We start from the raw sequence: 23435 nt of genomic DNA, 5'->3' as shown, positions 1-23435 counted from the left end.
GGGCCAAACTTGAGAAAGATGGTTTGTTTTAGGGAAGCTAAAATACATTGAGAACCATTCACTTATCACACTAAAGGAGAGCAGACAGTATTGTCCACAGGCCTACATGCTGATTTAGCAACCCCCTCTTTTCACACAGTAGTAACAGCTCACCTCAACAAAATATAACTCCATGATGTTATTTCTGACACCTGTCAGTGTTTGCTTCCCCGGATGTGGGAGCTCATCTTACAGAGTAATCAGTTACTCTTTCTGAGTAGAGCAGCCATGCACGCACTGCTGTATGGGCAGATGACGAGGCGCGCAGACTGTCAGCCACGCACTACGGCTCGGTTTAAAGCCACAGGATTTGGATTAAATACCTTGTGAGAGGACCGATGAGCCTTGAGCGCAGGAGGGGAGGGAGCTAAGGGCTGATTTTTATCTTTTCTACCGGATCGAGAAGGGGAGGAGACACGGAGAATGAGTTATTCTTGTAGCGGCACAGTTTGCTGTACGTGAATTATCCAAAGGCTGCGACGCAAGTAAATCTGCTCCTGCGGCGACGACGCCGAGAGCACCAGAAAGCCTCAGCTCCTCTCAGGTCAACCACCGATCATCCCTCTTCTGCTGGATATGAAAGTGCAGCAAGGCTGCAACGCAGACATGGGGATCCCGTTAAGAACTGAGGAAGAATTGCGCGGAAATACCGTAATATCGCCCGATGATGTGCTTGGGCTACAGAAGATCACCAAGGGTAAGTCACCTGCAAGTGCAATTGGCACGATGGAAAGAGTAGTTAAAGCCGCACAGTTATAGGAGATTAGTGCAACCCATCTGCTGCTGCTTCCTTGTTCATTGTGTCTTTCCTTAGGCTATTTAATGTTAAATATGCTCCCTGTGTTCATGCACTCTTTTTATTGGCTTTGTCGAAGAACTATACCATGGACAGCGACAGTCTGAAAGGAGCTCACTGTGTCTTTCAGCCTTAAATAAGATATATCCCCTATAACCGATGTGTGTTACAGGTTGTATGTCCTACCCAAGGACAGTTAGTATATCATGTATTTGTTATAATTGGTTATTTAATAAGCAGCATGTTGATTTCCCGTATGTTACTACCGTTTGTGTGATTGTATGCCATTGCACCTGTCCGAGTGTAAAGGCACGAGAGAGAAGGGGACTGTATGTACTTCCTGGTTTGATACTTTAATCCTGCTGTAAAAAAATAAATCTGCTGCTTACTAAATCCTTACCTTAAGACACCTGTGGCTCTGAGGAAACAGGTGGCCAGGGATGTGATCCATTATACATATAGCTTGACATTGACAGTAGTAAGCTTGAATAAGTATGACAAAATAACATATCAGCCTGTTGCTTAACATATTATGGAAACTGTTCCAGATTATGTCATGGCAACAGGACATGCTAGGCTGCTTAATGATATGAGAAGGCCTGGTTTCAAGCACCATTATAAGCGGAGTGAGGTGATAGGAGAGAAGTTTCACAAACTTTAAACTTGTATTTCATGATACTGCACTACTGCTTTATTTTTATTTTTCTATTGTTTACCAAGGTTTTGCTGTTTTGATTGAGGCTGACAGTGAGACTTACCAAACCTATTGAAATGTGAAAGAAGCACAGGTTTAGGTTCAGTTTGTACAGGTGGCTTAAAAAAAACCTACAGTTTGAAGTAAGAAATGTGACTAGTGGAGTCCAGAAGTCTAATGAGGAGCATTTACTACGTTCTTTCTCAGCCTTAATATTGGTTCGACAAATAAACAAAAAAACTCAACCCAAGGACAAACCATTTTTGGGGCTTTGTTAGTGAATGTGAGCTAACACTTGAACAGGATTTCTATGCATTTGGCACAAATATACACTTAGAATTAGGATGCATTTATTGAAATGCAGGGGTCAAAGGTTAAGTCAGTGTGACCTTACACATTTTTTTGACCATAACTCAAGAATTCATACGTTTAATGTTTGATAGGACAAAATGATGCTGTGAGGACATTTTGGATCGATACAAATGTAAACGGCAACTTGGAAACCTGCATTACGTCTGACTACAAAAAGGAAACAAATATTAGTTGATAACAAGTTCTTGTTTTCTAAAAAGGAACATTTTCATTGATTCATTTGTTTAGTCCAAACCAATCCCACTGAAAAAACACAAAATGTCACACCAACTCTCTGACCCTCTCCTATGTTTTCATTTGGTGGACCCTTTGTGGAAAAGCAGCACTAGGGCTCCGTCAGTGCAATTATACGTAAATCACTCATGGTGGTGCAGTAATCTCCACTCCCCACTTCATCCAAGTAACCTGGATTACGTTAGGAGTGCTTTAACGCAGCCTGACGTGATGTACCCCAGGTAATTAATGAACCTGGAGCTGAAGCGCAATCAAGTTTGTTTACATTGTGGATATTTGATTACACATTTAGTTTTAATGTTCCCATACCATTAATTTACAGACTTACCATGGCTGCAATCTCTAATAGAAATATATTATATGTGTTAGTTGCTGAACCACAACTAATGCTTGGTTTATACAAATGAACCGATGCTTCCTTGTTTCCTGTTTAGTGATGAGAGCACAGAAATGTCTCCCCAAGGCCCAATCATTTTAAACGACAGACCATACCACAGAGAGAAGCATTGTGTGCAGCTTAATTCAATCATTTTCTGCTGCAAGACAAAAATAAGTGTGCAGTTGTGAAAGAGGGAATCAGAAATCGCCTGACCCTACCGACAAAATGCCTTTTTCAGTAGTGCTTTTGGGAGGTAAATGCCACCATTTTGGGGCAGCCCAGCTCCAGTCTGTCACGCTGGTTCAGAGCTGATAAGCGAGGCACAGCGCCTCATTGTCACGCAGGCGGAGAGAAGAAATATAATCCAGGCAGCAGAGAAGCGCTGCAGTGATATGAAAAATGGCACATTATTAGTTTACTGTTTACATGAGGGATGATTTATGATGATATGAAGGCCGGCAGACAAAAATTAAAATAATGCCGTTACAAAATAAATGTTACACAAATAACTGTTATGGGTTAACCAGCCAAACAGTTAAAAGACACAGGGGTCTGTTTGTGGGAACGTGTTTTTTAAAGTAACCTATCAGACATTGAAATCCGATCCAGGAAGTCCCGTTTGAATAATAATAGATTGATGTGTTTAAAGGTTCAAGACAAATTTACAATACTCAGGCAGGATTGTAAAACTCTGGAGATAGATACAGAATACAACAACATTAGGAGCCCTGATCAGTGAAGTTGCCCCCTTTACTAACATGGTAATTTAGAGGGGATAACCTATTTATATTATGAACAGGGGGAATAATTACAACAGGCTTGTTTTCTTTTTAAAAAGACTTGAATAATTGCAAACCTATCCTTTAATGCAGGAAAAAAGCAAAAAACTGCAGATGAAAAGGTTGAGCTGTCATGGCATTTGTGTTTAATCAATCAATCAATCAATGTTTATTTATATAGCCCAATATCACAAATGTTACATTTGTCTCAGTGGTCTTCACAGTGTGTACAGAATATCAGTATGACAATACGACACCCTCTGTCCTTAGACCCTCACATCGTACAAGGAAAAACTTCCAGAGAAAACCCCACAGTTTAAAGGGGAACATGGGAGAAACCTCAGGGAGAGCAACAGAGGAGAGATCCCTCTCCCAGGACGGACAGACATACAATAGATGCCGTGTGTAAATCGAAAATATAATACATTTACAACATAGGTAGACCAAATGTTTGGAAATGCATGTGTCTATAATAAGAAGATGAATCCACAAGGATGTCAGCAATCTTGTGGGAGCCATCGGGGAAGTAGTATGGTGAGAGTCTGGCAGGACCGCAGAGACAGGTTCAGCCACGACTCAAAGTCCAGGACTCAGATCCAGTGCTCAGGATAGAGGATCCAGGACACACGACCACAGCAACAGGATTAGTTTAAATCTGTTCAGACTGACCTAATGTGACAGGGTGCAATTCCTGATGTCTAAAGATAATGGTTCACAATGTCAAAGGCATTTATTGTGTTGATCTCAGTTGCAAACATGTAGAGAATAATTGAAAAAAGCTTGAGAGAGAAGTTTGAATGTTGCAACTTCCTAGTTTAAAGTTTGACAATTGTTAAAAAAGTTTTTTGGTGTCTTGCCAGAGCCCATTACAATTTATTAACCATAATAATGTGTGAATATCTAATTAGAAAAAAAAACATTAGATGATCTATTGTACTGTGGGCATTTTTTACTCAAAGAATTGTGTTTTATTATGCCTCATCCAAATGATTTACTCCTTTTACACAAATGTGTAATCAATTGTTTGGCCTTAATAAGTCTGGGACAAAGAGCTTTATCTGCGTCAGGCGGGATTCCCCCTCTGTGATGTCTGCCAACACAATGGATACGGCTTTAATTAAAATTGATTGGTGCAGCCGGTTCTTAATCTTGCATGCACAGCTGTCACAAGGTTAGTCTTTCATAATGATTTGACATGGAGAGAGTCGGCTCGTTTCATCCACATCAGTAATCAACGCGATCCCACAAACTGTGTTTAATTCTTGCTTTCTTCTAGTCTTTGAATCAGGCGCTTGTAGCCAGAGTCAGGAACATTTGAACCATACATTAGAAGTGTCATCATGTTTAGTTGTATAATGTAAGGTTGTACTTTCCCATAGTGTTGAATACACTTATTGATCAATACCAAAAACTCAGCGATTACTGGCTGGTGTTCATATTTGTGCCTGAAGCACTTTGCTCACACACGCAACTGATGCCCATGTGTATAACTTATGATAGACATACCAACAATGTGTTATTATCTACTCCTATTGCAAGTACTAAATATTCAATAGGCCATATAACTTATCGTTATCCGATTTTGTAATAATACTTATAAGAGTACCATAATAATACTTCATAATTGTCACACTAACATTTTCTGTGCAGTGATCATAGTGTATTATAATTCCAACAGTTGAAAGAAATTATTATTAATGCTTCTTAATACCGGTTATATTATTATAAATTAAGTGAAGTAATACAAAAGTAAGATGTAATGCATAACAAGCTAGCTGTAGCTCAAAATATCAATTAAATGCTTTAAATAGTGGTTGTAAAGCATTCTGAATACTTATGAGTGCTTAAAACGGACATACTGTACTTAAAACCAGTTAAGCCCCGAGCCTGTTTTTCAGGCCTCAGGCTCGAAAATGACATTCCCAGAACAAATGACTATAACTTAACTTCTAAAAAGGGATAAATTAATCATCTTTTTTCTCAAAGCAATGATAAACCTGTGAGTTGGATGTAGACTAATCAGAATCAATATTGAATTTTTTTATTTTAAAATAAATTCAGATTGAACATAGTAAAAAAATGTAAATGATAGTTCCGTCCAAAAAGAAAAAATTACTTATAGTGAAAACCACCCTTGAATGATGGGATAGTAGACTAAAAGCTTTAGGAATCCAAACTATAACATAATAAGTACCCTGTATAAAGATTGATGCAAAAAGTGACATTTGACCTTTTTAGAGAGGTTTAGCAAAAAAAAAACACTTCTGGGGTCAGTTGGGTGGATTTTCAATATCTCTGGCCCCCCTCGGTCGATTTTGATGAGTGACACCTCTTTTTAACCGTTAGAGCCAATAGAATCGAGGGGAAGTTCCTCAAATCCATCTAAACATTACCCATTGGTGAATGAGTGATGCATAGCCAGAATTCCCAAAACCGGAAGCTGTCATACACTCTAGTAGCTATCATAGCAGCTATATATAAAAACTCCTTTATTGACATAAATATGAAGATGGATTATCAGTAATCATTTCAGACACATTGGATTAACCTTCAGCAGCATTTTTATCGTTTTTATTCCATTGAACACAACCTTTGATCAGAAACAGCAAAAGGTAAGACATTTCTCCCATGTTTGCTCCCTAAAGCTATGTGGTGTGGTGTCTGGGTTCGCTTCCCCTGTCGCTAGTTCTGATCGCTCAGTGATGATACTTATATGTCTGGAATCTCAGTTTGCTAATCGATATCTTGTTTGTGCAGATCCGCAGATTTTAAGTGAGTTCTGTGCTAAGTGCGTTAGAATTGTTTCGCTCAGGGCTAATTCCGAGCCTTTGTTATTACCCTCGTGTTTCCTTTAGCTAAAAATTGTTAATATTGTCCGATAGCTGAGTTTCTTCCCGTTAAGTGGGTATGACACATTCATAGTTTACTAAATCTTAAGAAGCCCTCAGACGCTGTTTCTTGCAAGATGTTAAGCCCCATGCCCCCGGTACTTAAGTGCTACAAACAGTATCTAATGCATTCAAATTATGTTTATTATAAAGCATTATAGACAAGACCAAGAGAAGCCTAGCCATGTATACCAAAAAGAGTATTAGCATGTCTAATCCTTAACCAAACACTCCTATATTGTGTTTAATCTACTTTTATATCTTCATTAGTTAAGATAAATGCCCCCACTATCTTTAAATAGGATAACATTGCCAAGTGATCTAATACAGAATAAACAGGGATGTTCCTGAAGAGAATGCAAACCACGTTGTTCTCCGTTTTTTCCGTACAGTTGGGACATATCTTTAGAACTGTACATACACATGTATTAATCTCTTCAATAAAGCATGCAGCTGGCATTTATTAAACTCTTTTATATTAAAAACAATGTCAATAAGCTCAACTCTTATTTATAAACATTTCAATTACTATTGATTATACTTACAGAACTTATTTATGCATTGTATTCGCAGTGTTTTTAGGTTCAGCTATTTTGCTCAAATAGGTCTCACACCATTGAGTTGCTCTGCAGTCACCCGTAATTGAAACTCACTTCTCACACATCTCCAATTGACTCAGCTGTCGTTTTTTCTTTCACCTACAATCACACGGGAGAAGCTAAGCTAATCCATTTCCCTCTGGAATAAGAAACTCAGTGTAAGACTGTTAAATATAAATTGGATAAACCTTTACATTTAAATCCCTGTTGACTGATAAAGAGCAGTATGAATGCATATGTGCTTGTGAATTGATGTTGAGTCTTATGCTGCGGTCATCAGCTTATTTGATTTATTTTGTAACTTTTGTGGAACAGTGTTGTTTTTTCAAAATGAAACCTTACTTGAACATCTTCAGCAGCTTTTGAGATTGCACACATTGACTGCACTGAATGCTGGCAATAAACAAATTCTGCATTTACCTGATATTAGACATACCATACAAATCAACTTTGTAAGGCATGAAAACTTGTTAATGAGCTGAAGTAAAAAAGGTAGTGATAGGAATTGATGGTACAGCAGTCCCGTCATTTCACAACTGATAATTATCTGATTATTATTTAAATATTCAGTTTTATAAAGTTATGATGCGTTTTGTTGCAGATAATTTATTCTTTTGACTTTGTTTTGTTGCTCCACTGTCCAATTTTAACTCACAATACATTTAATTATCTATTATCTATGACTAGGGAAAAGGATTAGTTCTGAAAAAAATGTCTAACCTCTTGAAACCTTTGATGCTACCACAAAGTGTTTGGAGGACCACTTAACATATTTTAAATAAAACACATTTCTTCTTCACACTCCTCAGATTTAGTGATTTTATCACAGTTAGTGAGCACAGTCAGTGGATTCAATTGCAAGAGTTGAAAAAACACAAAGCAGGCAGAATGAAAAGTTATTAATTACTAACAAGGGTATCCAGGGAGGTCAGTCCAGAGAATCAGTCAAGATCTAAGTATACAAAATAGGTCTGAAAAAACCCAGGACAGGGGCCATTTCTCAATCTTGAGGATACTGGCTTCCAAGCCAATATTTCAAGGATGCTACGTCATCAAGAGGCGCAGCAGGTCCGTTCCAATGTCCAGCATACTTGGAATTCCACCGAGGCCGCGTCCTTGGTTTGGGGGAAATTTCGAGGCTGCACATGGGTAGACTTCGCGTCCTTAAAATCCCCACAATGCTTTGCGCACGGACCAATTTCAAAAACCCTTGTGGAGAATGGCTGAACCGACGCAGCACACATTTAAATGTAAGTATGTAGTGGCGTAGAACATGTGTTGGTAAATATGTCACTTTGTTACATTTGTTATCACCAAAAATGTGTTCCGTGAAAGTAAAGCAAGCTCATAATTATACTGAAAAAAAATATAAATGCAACACTTTTGTTTTTGCTCCCATTTTTCATGAGATGAACTCAAAGATCTAAAACATTTTCTATATACACAAAATAACCATTTCTCTCAAATATTGTTCACAAATCTGAAACAATCTTTGATAGTGAGCACTTCTCCTTTGCCGAGATAATCCATCCCACCTCACAGGTTTTCGGACCCCCCCAGACCCCCCCAATAAAGCAAAACTGCACGTTTCAGAGTGGCCTTTTATTGTGGCCAGCCTAAGGCACACCTGTGCAATAATCATGCTGTCTAATTAGCATCTTGATATGCCACACCTGTGAGGTGGGATGGATTATCTCGGCAAAGGAGAAGTGCTCACTATCACAGATTTTTTCAGATTTGTTTACAATATTTGAGAGAAATCGTTATTTTGTGTATATGGAACATGTTTTAGATCTTTGAGTTCATCTCATTAAAAATGGGAGCAAAAACAAAAGTGTTGCATTTATATTTTTGTTCAGTGTAGTTAGACATTGTGAGGTATTTATTTTCGGTACAGTTTATGTTGAAACCGTTAGAGAGAGTGGCACACTTGTTAGCCTGTTCTATTTTTCTTCGTTTTCCGAAGCCGTGGCTTGGAAGCATACTTGCTTAGTTTCTGAAGGAAGTGACTTGGAAGTACGCGACTACCAAGCCAGCATCCTCGAGATTGAGAAACGGCCAGGAAGTAAAGGCGGTGTTTCTCAATGTCGAGGACGCTTGCTTGGTAGCACATGTCTTCCGAGTCACTTGCGTCAGAAGCGTGGCAAGAATCCTTCCTAGCTTCGGAAAAGGAAAAATGGTGGAACAGGCTAACAGGTGTGCAGGTGTGCGTCATATGCGAGGCCCCGCCTTAAATGGAGCGTGATTTCCGCCAAAGATTTGTAAATTGGTCTGTGCGCAAAGCATTGTGGGGATTTTAAGACCGCGGAGTCTACACATGTGCAGCCTCGAAATTTCTCGCTACGAAGTACTCCGGCCTCGGTAGAATTCCAAGTATGCTGGACATTGGAACAGTCCTTCGGCGGCACTCAATTAAGTAGTATGCTTGAAATAGTGGCTCTGGAACAACCTTCCTCGACATTGAGGGTGTTTCTCAATGTCGAGGACGCTTGCTTGGTAGGACATGTCTTCCGAGTTACTTCCTTCAGAAGCGAGGCAAGAATCCTTCCTGGCATTCGGAAAACGAAGAGTGGAACAGGCGAGCAAGTGTGCAGGTGTGCGTCATATGAGAGGCCCCGCCTTACATTTTTCGCCACAGTTTTGGGGAAATGGCCCGTGCGCAAAGCATTGTGGGGATTTTAAGACCGCGGAGTCTACACATTTGCAGCCTCGAAATTTCTCGCTACGAAGGACGCCGGGCTCGGTAGAATTCCAAGGATCCTGGACATTGGAACAGTCCTTCGGCGGGATTTGATGACGTAGCATCCTTGAAATAGTGGCTCTGGAGCATCCTTCCTTGACATTGAGAAACATCCAGTGAAACACCCAGGGTCTGCAAAGAAAAGAGGAGATGAGTTTCCAAATAAAACAGGAAACAGAATCAACAAACAAATATCAACCAATGCCCTTTGCAGAAGTAACAACAGAAATCTAAATATCTCTTTTAAATAAAAGTAAACGTTTGATAAATATGTATGATTTTAACTGCTGTGTTTCTCTGCTGTCATTTGAAATGAATCACTCAAATCTCTACACGTATTTAAAAATTGATAGCAACTGACTGAGCTGTTTGCCTTTCATTGTACTGACTTGATAGTGTGGTGCCATGGGGTTCACTTGAAGAAGAGACACTTCTTAATCAGATACATCATGGTGTGCTGCACATTGCATACTTTAGCCGGATTACTAAAGAGCTCATTGGTCCTTGATGCTTTTTAGGTGTATTTAAGCCCAAATCCTCTTTCATTTGCCATTTATGTTTTCAAGTGATCCTGTTGCTGTCCCATTCTTGTGAATTTAGGAAAACTTTGAGGGAATTTCTTCTTATTTGGAACAAACTTTGGCTCTGACTCAATGATAAACTGATCACAATATGGTGGTAAAATGTCAATGTCTGTATGACTTTCATAAATCATAATATTTGTCCTCATTAAACAGAGGAATTTAATTTTCGGCCGGATAGAGATAAGAGAAATTAATCTCATCTGCATTCAGCTGCTCAGAAGGCAACCTCTCCACGAACCTCACTGTTTGCCAGTTTGCCTAAAGGTGGTGTAAACCCAGAGACATGAAACAGCCTGCCATGCACAGGTGCACCGTACATCATGATGTGAACATTAAGGTGTAGAGCTAATGTCACCAGCTGCCTTTGGCTATGGCTTACTTTAAAGTGGAGACAAGTCAACACTTTTGCATTGTTATTGCTCATGTTCTGGGATTAATTCAAATTGCGGTCTCCGCGTTGACCGGAGACCAAAGGGTCAAGTGAAAAGAATAAGGCCTCTGAAGTCAATCCTTGTGGCTGAGAGTCTGTAACTCTGTGCTAATCTTGGGGATTAAGGGGCTATAAATGGCAGCTCGTTTGCCCTTTATGAATGCCACTTTGGTGTCAGACAGGCTCTGAGTATCCGAACACAGGAACACAGCATGACTCAAAACTCTGTGCTAATTTTACTCTCTTTAGAGGGGCTGCTGCCACATGAATATGTTCAGGGCTGCAATGCCTTTGTATTTCATTGGAGTGAAAATTATAATGTTTAACAAGAATTCTCTGTTGGCCTGGGAGTGTATGTTGGCTAAGATTAGATTGACTGTTACAAAATCATGCAGCACATTTTTTTAAGCTTAAAAACATCATATACATGTAGATACATTTAAATCAGAGCTTTCACACATAAACCCTAACATTATATAATGTTATTTACCCTGCGTTGCGATTTCAGATTGCAAATGGACTCTACTTACAGTATATAACACTTTATCCAGTCTTTACAACCCTTCTAAGTTTACATACTACGAGTCATTTCACACCCATTTCAGCAACTCAGGGTTAAGTATCTTGCCCAGGACACATCGACATGATGACTGCACAGGCTGGGATCGAACCAACAACCTTCTGGTTGAAAGACGAACGCACTCCCTCGCAGGCACAGTCGCCCTTTGACTATAATTGTGTCCTTGTGTGAACAGACTTGCTTGTTCCTCAGGGCATTCATGGCGAGTCATGTGTGTGCAACGCGATTTGGAGACTTCTATAAGTATGGTTCACATTGAAACCATCAGACAAATATAACTAACAGCAAAGGCATTGGTTGTTTATGACCAAATAATGAACCTGTAATGTAATCGCGAAGTCATGCATTGCCTCCTGGACGCTTTACCCAGGCGCCTCTTGCCTATACCAAACAGAGCATTTACAGTAAGTGAGCATCTCTAGTTGTGTGTTACATGTGTGCAAAGAAAATTCCATTCTATGAATTAAAGACCATTATGTAATTATGGCAGATCACCTGTACTGACACTTAATGACAAAGCATATATATATAATATCAGATTGTAATTGAAGCCTCTCCTGGCACACACACTCTCTGAATATTCTGCCTCAGATCTGCACATCCTGATTCTTCCTGTGCTTGTAAAACCAGGTACCGGGAGTCTATAGGAGGTTGCCTCAGGTATATTACCTCTATCAGACATGACACATTTCATTTGCATGCCACTGATGCCTAACCTGAGATGCTGTGCTTTGATTTGCTGCTGCACCTTGTTGTTGCGGAGCAGCCGGGTGGATGAGGGGAAGGAAAGAGACGAGCTAATCGAGCTGGCTCACTATCAGAAGGAGCGTTGCTAGGTGACGGTGTTGAAGGAAGTGAAGTGGAGCATGTGTGTGTGTGTGTGTGCGTGTGTGTGTGTGTGCGTGTGTGTGTGCGTGCGTGTGTGCGTACGTGTGTGTGTGTGTGTCGGTAAAAAAAAACAGATGACTGACTGATGTTTGACCTAGTTAAAGGGGACCTATCATGCAAAATGCACTTTTTTATGTCTTTTATACATAAATGTGTGTCGGGGACTCACGCAGGTACAACGAGCGGATACAGATTTGCTGCCGATCTGACGTCAAATCGGCAGCGGACCCACAGAAAGTTGCTATCAGAAACAATGCCTGACGTGTTTTGGACGTAATCTCGTCTTTGTTTACATTAGCAAGCCTCGCTAGCACTCAGAGCTAACCTGTACTGTAGAGCGTGTGTTTAAAAAGCAGGAAATAAAAAAAGGAACTCACCTTGTGATAAACCTGCAAGAGAAAAAGCATTTGAGCTCCATACTATGGCGTTTTATCACAGCAGAATTTAACTTGATCTCCGGTAGAATTCTGAACAGGCATTAGCTCCACCTCTTCTTTTTTGTTTTTCAAGCTAAGGACCCAAAATCCGTGTTTCTTTGCAGCGCGTAGAACGGTTTAAGCGTGCCGTGCCAAACCCGGCCCGTTTTTTGTTGCGTTTCCACTCGGCTAGTTCCGGCTCAGGGCTACCTTTTCACAGTTTTTCTGGCCCTCCAGAATCGTGGTTCTTTCTAGTTTTTTTTGTCTAGTTTCTGAACAGATATGAGGAGCTGTGAGCACTGAGTGCTCATAGCTAACGGCTGATGTTTGGTTTTGTGCAGCGCCATATAGAGAGAAGGTACTATCTATATGGCGCTGGTTTTGTGGTTCGCATTGAAGATGACGTCACGGCTCCGCCTACACTGCGTTACTATAGTTACTGCCCCAGCTACTAAACTGTAATGGAAACGCAGCATAAAGTGAGCCTGGCCTACCAAGGCCTAAATATACCATACTAGGCCCTGCAGTGGAAATGAGCCATAACAGGGCTGCAAAAGAGGGGTATGAGCAGTATGAGGCATGGCTACAATGGGTGATCTGTTTGATATTTTTAGCAAAAGACTTCACAGACATGTTTTGTATAGGTATGGCCCTACCATATATGTTTCCAATATAGCATAATAGGTCCACTTTAAGTAGTTATTTTAGTAATTTAATTGGACACTATTGAAAAGATGCAGAGTTATAGCAGGGATACTTCCGTCCAACAGGGTATTTTCATATGAGCAAAACAAAGAATGCCTAATGGGTTTATACACCTTAAGGACTACTTTTGTTGAAGCAAGAGCTACTTTTTAAAGGAATAGTTATTCTGGGAAACACACTCACTTACTTTCTTGCAGAGAGATGACAAAATAGGTACAACTCTCATGCCTCATGTAATTTTTTCTTCTTTTTTTGTGTAAATCCTACATCAATCATAGAGTAAAAACCCTGAATTGTGGATTTACAGAGGATATGTGTCAGACTATTTAAGCTAAGCTAAGAGAATGTTGCATTTAGCCCTATATTGACAGGATAGACATCAGTGGGATCCATCATCTCATCTAATTAAATACAAAATAACTCCTAAAGGTACATTTTTCATATTTGCAGACCTTGTGCTTCTGAAGTACTGTCTACATTGCTTTGTTGTAAGAGGGACGTTTTTCTGGTCAATGGTTAACAATGGAGATTTTTTTCTAATAGATCCCAATGAAAAGTTTCAATAGTAAGTTCTGTCTTGTGACCATTTTACTAAAAATACTTTGTTCTGTGTTTAAAATGTTCTCTGAGTATCAACATGGTTAACTAAATCATATGTTTTTTGTGATTCGGGTTTATGTTTTATATCCATTTCTCTGTAATTTGTTTAGTAAGAAACTCTTAAAACAGGGACCATGTCTTGATCGCTTGGTTTTTCTAGCTGAATGTTTTCAGAAATCAGTTTGAAAAAATTCTCACTTTGACAGGTGAGATTTTTTTGTCTAAATAAAGTAGAAATTAATTATGTAATGCTCTTACAGTAGGTATTCCCAAATTCAAGCTTTAGCGTGTGTTATTGCTGTGAAACATGGCCCTGGTTCATCAAAAAAATACTGTGACAAAGCCTGTAGAAGGATCATTAAGGATCACGATGCTTATCATGTCCGTCCTCAAATATGCTCTATACCCTCCATCTCTGTCTATCACAAACTGAAAATGATGAGTAAGTGTATTTTGAGGTTTTCTATACTTACATCTCAAACTTCATTGTGTTGTCACTAAACATTTGAAAATGTGTATTTTATCACAAACTTCTTAGACAGTAGACTCAGTCATCATCAGTCAAGCTGCTCCATGTGCAGAGGTTATGAAATCAAAGTGTTGCGGTAACGGATTCTGGGTTTAATAAGACTGTGGGGGAGACTAGGTTAGGTGTGAATACTTGCAGTGGACTGAATGGAAAATGATTCCTCTGGCTGAGCGATCAGATGAAATGCTCCATCTGTCTTTTTCAGCAGGTCTGGCACAAAGCCATTTCTGATTCACAAAATGCGTTGATGGGTCATCTTCCCACAGAGCGAGTTGTGCTCAGTGACTGCTGCCCGAGACGCATTCAGAGCACTCTGCCATTCATATGACATTTTAGTGGATGATAGTTCACCTTTTAGAAACAGTTAGCATCTTTACAGGGCTTCAATGATTTCACTTTCTCAGCGATCAGATAATATGCTTCATTATTTGCAACAGACTTTTTGCCAGATATCTCCATCAATGTTTTGGATTTAAGTGACTACAGTTTGAGGTAAACTGACTTCAAAAGTTATTTAACCAAGATAGGTAATACATACTACTGTGCGTAACATACATTTCTTTGTCCATTCAGCTAAAACAGACACATTTTATCATAAAATGCTGTCACATAAAGTGATTTTGTAACATCAAATACTCAAAATTGGGATATTCATGCTACTAACGATAGATTAATATCAGGAGAGCAGAAAGACTATCTTCCGTCGCAGACTGAAAACCCACGTTTCACTTGTACCTTGGCCATTAAACTCAACACACACACACACACACACACACACACACACACACACACACACACACACACACACACACACACATTAATTATTCACATTACAATAGACATTGATATTGTAAAACTACACAACACAATGGTATTTGTGGTTCTGTCATATTAAACATATCAAGTAAAACAAAGTAAAAAGTGGTGAACAGTTTAATAGAATGTTTATCACACAATTAAAAGATGTTTAAGTCTGGTTTCGTGGTCAAGATGGTTTGAACTGATCTCAGACTAACTCTCTACAGCAATCAGTGCTACATAGTATGCAAGTGCTCAATAAATAGTCTGTGAAAGTTGTCCTTTGGAAGAAACACAATCCCAGAATAACAGCAGGCTTATAGTAATATTCTCAGAGCAGATAAGCGTCTCACATTAGATGAACCGGCACTAGAGGGCACTGCATCAAACATCAGCGCTCTAACCCTCTTAGAGAGGAAATATGAAGAGACGGAGTAGCTTCAGATGGAAACGTCTTGACCAGTCCTGTGATGTTCACCATGGAAACACTCACATCCACAGCATGTTAACATGAAATCATAAATGAGACCAGTGCATTCAGCAATGTGAGAGATGTAACTGCTGAAAGTGTTAACAAACAGACACATTTATATACACACATATATACAAATAAAAATAGATTATATATAAATTCTCTTCAGACATGACATACATAATAAAGTGTTTAATGAAAAGCATTCATTTTTGATATAACACTACATGAGGTTGTACATTTTAAATAACCAGGAATGAGGAATTGTTCCAGGTGTTATATTCTTGAGTAAATAACATGAAATTACGTCATTTTAAAAATGTTATACAAAGTGGGGGATAGTCACTAAATAAATGTACTCAAGGACTGTACACAATTACATTTATAAGGTGCATCAAGTATTTTCCTTTTATGCTACTTATACTTCACAAAGTGTCATAGGCAGATATTGTACTGTTAATCTTACTACATGTACAGTATCTGACAGCATTAATGTACAGGTTTGTACTATATCAAAAAATAAATTAATCAACTAATACAGTATGATGTACTATTATTGAAATATTTACAGTATATACCTGGCAGTTAGAGATGTCCCGATCCGATCACGTGATCGGGGATCGGAGCCGATCACGTGATTTTCAAAAGATCGGAATCGGGAGGAAAAAAACGGGGATCGGGATTTTTTATTTTTTTTTTAAATACTTTTTTTTAAATTTTGTATTTAATGTTACAAAACAAAAATGACCATGTTCAAGTCTTAAAGTCATCCTGAGGCCTTAGTTTTGGTTTCAAATTACAGAACATCATGTATGTGTTGTTTCTTTGGGGCTTGTTTTCATAGACCTGGTTTCTTATTTCTCTCAAATCTGGCAACAGAGTGGGCAGGGCGCAGTGTCTAATTGTAGCAGTAAGCTAACGAGTACTGATAAGCTTTATTTTGTTTTGATCCAATGCTGCACAACTGAACTGATCCAATGCTGCTGTGAAAGAAAGAAGCTATATCCAGGGGCGCACATAACTTTCTCAGTGAGGTACTCAGATGAGTACCTGGAGTCAGTGTTTGGTACTCCATATTCTGGCTCCACTCAAAGTTATATGATGAAGCCCTCTGTATCGCGAACGTCAACGGGGGGGGGAGGCGAGTGGAATACTCCAGAGCGTGACCGTTGTGATCAGCTGTTTTAGCGCAGTTCTCCAGTGAAGGGGGGGAGTTTCCCTCTTCAGCCGGGTGGCGTAGTTTTGGCACAATTCCGTTGTACAGACCGACGTTAACAGCAGCCCTGTCTGTGCATAATGGAGACCAACTCTCTCATCCAGTGATCTAACCGCCTTCTGGAAAAGCTTCACAAGTACGTCGGTACGCAAATGCGTTTTGTGACACAAGAGACGGTACGCATTTCAGATTGTTGCCGCGCATGCGTACCTGCGTACCAGTTATGTGCACCCATGGCTATATCCATGTTGGATAGAATATCCAATTTAAATAAAAAAATAACCTTAAGGGACAACTTGAATGCTTTTTTTTCTCTTAATGCATTGCATAAAGATCGGATCCGGAAAAATCGGTATCGGCAAATTGTCAAAATCAAATGATCGGAATCGGATCGGGAGCAAAAAAAGGTGATCGGGACATCCCTACTGGCAGTATTAATTAAATGTATTCCTGTTATCTCATCCTTTAGCAGCTGAAAAATGAATATGACACAAGGAGATCTGATGATGATGATGATGATGATGATGATGATGATGATGATGATGATGATGATGATGATGATGATGATGATGATGATGATGATGATGATGATGATGATGATGATGATGATGATGATGATGATGATGTTATGTGATAAATGATAATGTAAAAAGAAGAGGAGGGAATATGACATTTAGACACGGCTATAAGGGCTACAAATAGGCTTCATGCTGAATTATGTATATGTTTTAATTAACATCACATGATCTATATGTTGAAGCACTGTGAAATATTGCACTAAAAACGACACACTCATCACGTGATGTTGCTCAAAAATGCTAATAGGGTTTGCCATGTGTCAAATGCATTTAAATGATCTATTAAGTCAATGGAATTTGTCAAGATGAAACCCCTTACTGTAAAAGGTCATGTGGTGATACTGATTCGCCTTATTTTATCTGATTGAGAACAAGATCCTAACTGCAAAAATAGTGCTTTCACGATAAAAAATAACTCATTTATTATAATAATAATAATAATAATAATAATAATAATAATAATAAATTAATACCTAATTTATTATAATAAGGACACCATTTTTCTTTAATTCTGTCATTGTAAGGCAAGCATACTGGCGTGAACAAAACTCAAATCTAACTTGAAGCAGGAAGTGGAAAGGTATTTTTTTTAATGTAACTCCTGCTAGGTTTCTGAATGCTCAAAGTCATACTCAATCAGAAAAATAAAGATAACAAACAAGCCGTATTCACACATAAACAAAAAATGTTTTCGATTGAAGGCATAAGATTATGGATGTTTCTTTTACTTGTACTGTCTGTGAAAAAATACAGTTTGTTTTTTGAGAGAAGTGCATCTATGGACAAAAGAAATCAATACACAGAATGTAAAAAGACTAGATATCCAGCCTGAAATGTTCAGCTGAAGTGAGGTTTGCATTAAGTCAACAGATGAAGCAGAAGGAACACCTCTCATAAGCCTTAAACCGTTGTTGCACCGTGATTGGACGAGAGGGTGGGTGAACGCACCAAGCTGGTTTTAATTATTTATTCTGAGTCAGTCCCCGGCGCCCTGCACAACAGGTGATCTGAATAAGCTCCAATCAACTCAGAAGAACTGTGACATTCAGCTAAAAGGAATTAGGAAAAGGGAAATGACAAAAGAATGAGGGGCTGCCACAGTCATGACTTGAGAAGAAAGACACTGCATGATCTGTCAACTTCAGAATCGGAATACCTTTATTTCCTCTATTACCTTTGCTGCAGTTTTTAAGTCAGACATTTTTATATTTCTACTTAATCATTCTGAAAAGCTAATTAGTGAAAATGTCACATAAAAACTGTGAAATTCAGCCAGCTCATCATCCAAGTCTCTTCCATGACAAAAACGAGCACTACACTATACTTAACAATAAGCTCTACAGTAAACAGTCCCGTTTCACAAGAAGGACGTTTTTAGATTTGAAGGTGTCAGGTAGTGTTTACTGGCCTATAAATATCTTCAAGCAGGTGGCTAAAGCCTGTGGGGCCCATCTGCTCTCAAACCCTCGGACACGGTAGAGGTAGAGGATACAATGGTGTGAGTTTATGTTCACCTCTCATGAGTGTGTGTATCCTATTTTGATCTCCAACACTTTCCCCTACAGTCTTTTGAAATGTGTTTCATGAAGTTCTTATAAATACCCTTATGAAACATTGATCCCTAATAATAACTGGCCTTACCGTAACCCTAATGAGATAGAGAGTGTGTGTGTGTGTGTGTGTGTGTGTGTGTGTGTGTGTGTGTGTGTGTGTGTGTGTGTGTGTGTGTGTGTGTGTGTGTGTGTGTGTGTGTGTGTGTGTGTGTGTGCGTGTGTGTGTGTGTGTGTGTGTGTGTGTGTGTGTGTGTGTGTGTGTGTGTGTGTGTGCCTACCAGTCGGTCCATGTACAAGCACAATAAGCCTCTTAGGTGTAATCCTGCCTGTTTAGGAGGGGGGTGATTCCAAAACACACACACACACACACACACACACACACACACACACACACACACACACACACACACACACACGCACAGACACAAACACATACACACACACACACACACACACACACACACACACACACACACACACACACACACACACACACACACACACTGCTTGGGTTTTTGTCCTCCAGTTCAATAGACCTAACTACTTTGTTGCTGCTGGATATCTTAACCTATAAATATCTGTCAATCTTTACTTAATAATTGATTTTTATTTATATTAGTTAATAATATGGATCTAAAAAGTAACTTAAATATGTCATATAAATGTAGAGGTAAAAAGTACAATAAAAGTAATGGAGTAGAAGTATAAAGTAGCATACAATTTGAATTTCTACTTGAGTACAGTACTTACAGTAAGTAAATGTTATTTGTGTACTATCCATCACTGGCTTGTGTGTGTGTGCCTGTTGTTAATATGTTGTGCTCATGCCTGCTCATGATACTCTTATGCAGTATTTAGACTGGCTCTTCGTTCATTAAATTAATCTGGATGATATGAATAAAAACAACACGACACAAACCTGCCTGACAGCCAGGGTGTGTTTTTCTTGTTAGTGTCAAACCTTGGCACAGATTAAGATCTGAGGCGTAAGAAAATAGCATCTGTGACCTTAATGTGAGGTTACAGTTAATTGCTTACCAAAAGGGTGTGAATGAGATCTGTTTAGATAATTATGTAACAGATTTGATTTGATATTACTGTTTCTTGGTAGGCAACTACAAAAAGTAAACACTTTCTCATTAAATGACAGCTCCAGATTTATTTCATTCACAGGTGATGGTTTGTAGTATTTGTGAGAGAATAAAATCTGACGGGTCTTTTCTCTCTTTTACAGACTATCTGTGTTCTCCGGAAGAAAACGTCCACATGATCGACTTCACAAGGTTTAAGATCCGCGACATGGAAACAGGGACGGTCCTGTTTGAGATTACTAAACCTCCAATACCAGGTCAGCTTGAAGCCAATTTGACATTTTCTATTAGATTTAGACAACAAATCGTTTTAGGAATTATGCCCCTATTTCAAGAACACTGAAGTAGATATAACACAGATCCCCAAATACATTCATATTTTATGAAGTTTTATTATGATGTCTTTGTTTTGTTTATGATGTGTCTCCATGTCACAGAGGATAATCGAAGATAAACAATGATATAGTATAGATATACAGTATAGATAGATAAGTGGCAGGCACCTTAGAAACTGTATGTGAGCTTTAGTCCCTTATATATTTCTTTCTTTTAAATGTCTCTTTTTTCAGCGGGAGACAGAAAGCACTTTGACCCCAACGCCGGCCGCTTTGTCCGATACCAGTTCACACCGGCCTTCCTGCAGTTGCGGCAGGTTGGAGCCACGTAAGGGTTTTCTTGAATTTTTTAACAACATATCTTGATCCATATTGAAATTCTTGACTCATGGAACAATTATGTGTAGCTTGTAATACACACATGTCTACAAATATAAACTCTGTGCCTTCTACGTGTGGACTGGTATATGTGAACATTATATTAAGAACAACGAGTGTTAAGGATCTGATTCTTTAAAAAAAATATTTAGCTAAAAGAATTTCATTCCAAATCCCTCTTACCCCATTACACTTGATACAAGTATCATGATGCTACTTTTTAAAATGGTGTTTTATTTCTTAGTTTCACTCTTTCTCCTTCAATAAACCGCAAAAGACAACAATCCCAGTCACTGGTGGTTGATGGTGGAAGGTGTTTAGTTGCAAAGCAAATTGCACAGGGTTACATGCATGTAGGATAAGACAGCTATCATCAAACTAATGCAATTAAACAGGAGTTTTTTATTCACCAATCAGCCACTTATATTTGATCACGCTATCAAGTGACAGGCTAATGTTAACTGTCTGCCTCTTAGCCTTCTTATGTTCTTCACTCTTGTCCCCTAAGTTAATATTCAGTGTTTATTTAAACACTTTGAGAAAGAAAGAGACGTGTGTGTAAAAAAGCTGAATGATGCATGATGTCCGGTCGACCCAGCAGCACTGACAGAAGACGCATGCGGGCTGTGGGAGGTGTGGGAGGTGTGGGAGGTGTGGGGGGGTGTCAGTGTGGGACGACAGGCTGATGATGATCTGAATATAGAGAGCAGCCAAGCCCACCTGCTGAGTCAAATATCTCTCAGTGCGCCTGAGTGCTGTTCCTCACCAGACTCCTACTCTGTGTCTTTCAATCCAACGGACTCCTAATGTTAATAGCTTAATGAAAAAACCCAACGAATGTTATATTTGTTTTTGAAAGCCATAATGGTTCAGGTTTTATGTTTTCTTTTAGCATAGCTCCTCGGAAAATATATGTGTTCACTGTTGTTCTGGGAGACCATTTAAATAAATGTAAACAAATCCTAGGTTGGATGATTTTATCATCTATTCAAACTGTTGATCACCTAAAGAAAAAAAACAAGAATAAAACACCAACCTCCGGCGACCATATTTACAGGAACAAATTAGGAAGTCAGTTGGTTTTTAAGTTTTACTTTACAAATGTAGTTATTTTTAAAACCAAATGACCTTTTCTTATCCTAACCAAGTAATTTTCTGCCTTCACCTTTGAAATGAGTTTTGCTTGTGTTTAAAATATTTAGTTTCCACGGTTTTGAAGAGGTCTTTAAATGTCAGTTTCACTCAACGGTGTAGAATGTGCAATGGTCCTGTCTGACACATTATTGTGCTAATAATGACCACTGATAACACTCAATTATTGACTTAATGACATTCAAAATGGGTGCAGTCTCGTCGCATTTGATTTGCTACCAGGCTGGTAAATTAATTTCATTCCTGTGTTCTTGCAGAGTTGAGTTCACAGTGGGAGACACACCCATCAACAACTTCCGCATGATTGAGAGACACTACTTCCGCGATCAGCTGCTCAAGAGCTTTGACTTTGAGTTCGGCTTCTGCATGCCCAGCAGCAAGAACACGTGCGAGCACATCTACGAGTTCCCAGCGCTGTCCGAGGAAATCAGTGAGTGTCGCACACAATACGCCAACATGCACGTGTGACCACAAGAGAGAAATATACTAACACAGAAGTTGATTCGATCTAACAGGATATACAGATGCAAAATCCTAAGTGTTGTGTGTGTGTGTCTTCTCTCTCAGTGCGCGAGATGATACTTCACCCTTACGAGACGCAGTCTGACAGCTTCTACTTTGTGGACAACAAGCTGGTGATGCACAACAAGGCAGATTACTCTTACAGTGGGGGGCCATAGGAAGACCACCCTCCACCTCCCACTCCCTCCTGCTCTAGACATTTTACATGTACCACTTCAGGACCGGAAACAGATGAACTAATGGACAATTCACTGGCATTAAACGCTCTTGTCTCACTCCTCCATAAATGTCCATTCAGGTATTCAGCTGGAGGACCAATAGATTTTTCTCCCGTTGCCTCTTTGCAGGAACATTGAATTCTGCCAGTTTAATCATCCGTTTGCATCCGAGTGTGTGAGTGAGTGTGTGTGTGGGCAGCCAACACATGCAGTGTCTGTACATACTGCTGATTTCAGTCTGTATACGTGGGTTAGACTTGATCATCAGGAAGACGCCCGATCATTTACATTTACTGTGTTTTATAGTTATTGATGTGAAAAGAAAAAAAGTGTGTCAGAAACACATCATGAAACAAAGACAGAAAAAAGTTACGCCCAACACAAGTTTAATAACAAATAATCCATTCAGATGCACATTTATATAGTTTGTATAGAAAGTTCATTACATATTTAGGTTTCTTCAATTCCTAGTAGCACACATCTGATTCATTCTGTCATTGTTCATTTGAATAGAAAATGTGTACTGTGTCTTTGTGAATGTGTCATTTGTTTTATGTTTACATGTAGTACTACTTATTCAGGAGTATTTTTTAAATAAATAGCCACTTTTACGTGTCAGAAAACCTACATCAGCCCAAATTCAGATACCAATTTTGATATCCAGTGCGTTCTCTGTAGTACTGAACACTGTGTATACTTTAATTATGATAAATGTTTTAAGTATAAAATGAAAAAAAGTATGTAAAGTTTTGACAGCGGAAATTCCATCACTGCAATAAATATGGACATTTTTCGAAATCCTGAAATCCATTGTTGTTTTTTCAGAAGAAAGTATAAATAAAAGTAAAAGCAGACAAAATATAGATAGAA

The 23435-nt window shown here is 39.0% G+C and overlaps 1 protein-coding gene across 1 annotated transcript; it reads left to right on the top strand.

The window, feature by feature from the left end:
* The first annotated feature begins 341 nt into the window (after window positions 1-341).
* On the top strand, window positions 342-23363 carry unc119a1 (unc-119 lipid binding chaperone a1). The gene is made up of 5 exons (XM_079679442.1): window positions 342-736; window positions 20104-20217; window positions 20530-20623; window positions 22083-22255; window positions 22393-23363. Exons 1-5 carry the CDS (start codon window positions 616-618, stop codon window positions 22503-22505), a joined length of 615 nt encoding a protein of 204 aa, XP_079535568.1. The 5' UTR covers window positions 342-615; the 3' UTR covers window positions 22506-23363.
* The last annotated feature ends 72 nt before the right edge of the window (window positions 23364-23435 follow it).

The sequence above is a fragment of the Notothenia rossii genome, assembly GCF_949606895.1.
Source record: "Notothenia rossii genome assembly, chromosome: 4".
NCBI classification, from domain to species: domain Eukaryota; kingdom Metazoa; phylum Chordata; class Actinopteri; order Perciformes; family Nototheniidae; genus Notothenia; species Notothenia rossii.
The sequence above is the reverse complement of the archived record's forward strand: the minus strand, read 5'-3'. Positions and strand labels throughout refer to the sequence as shown.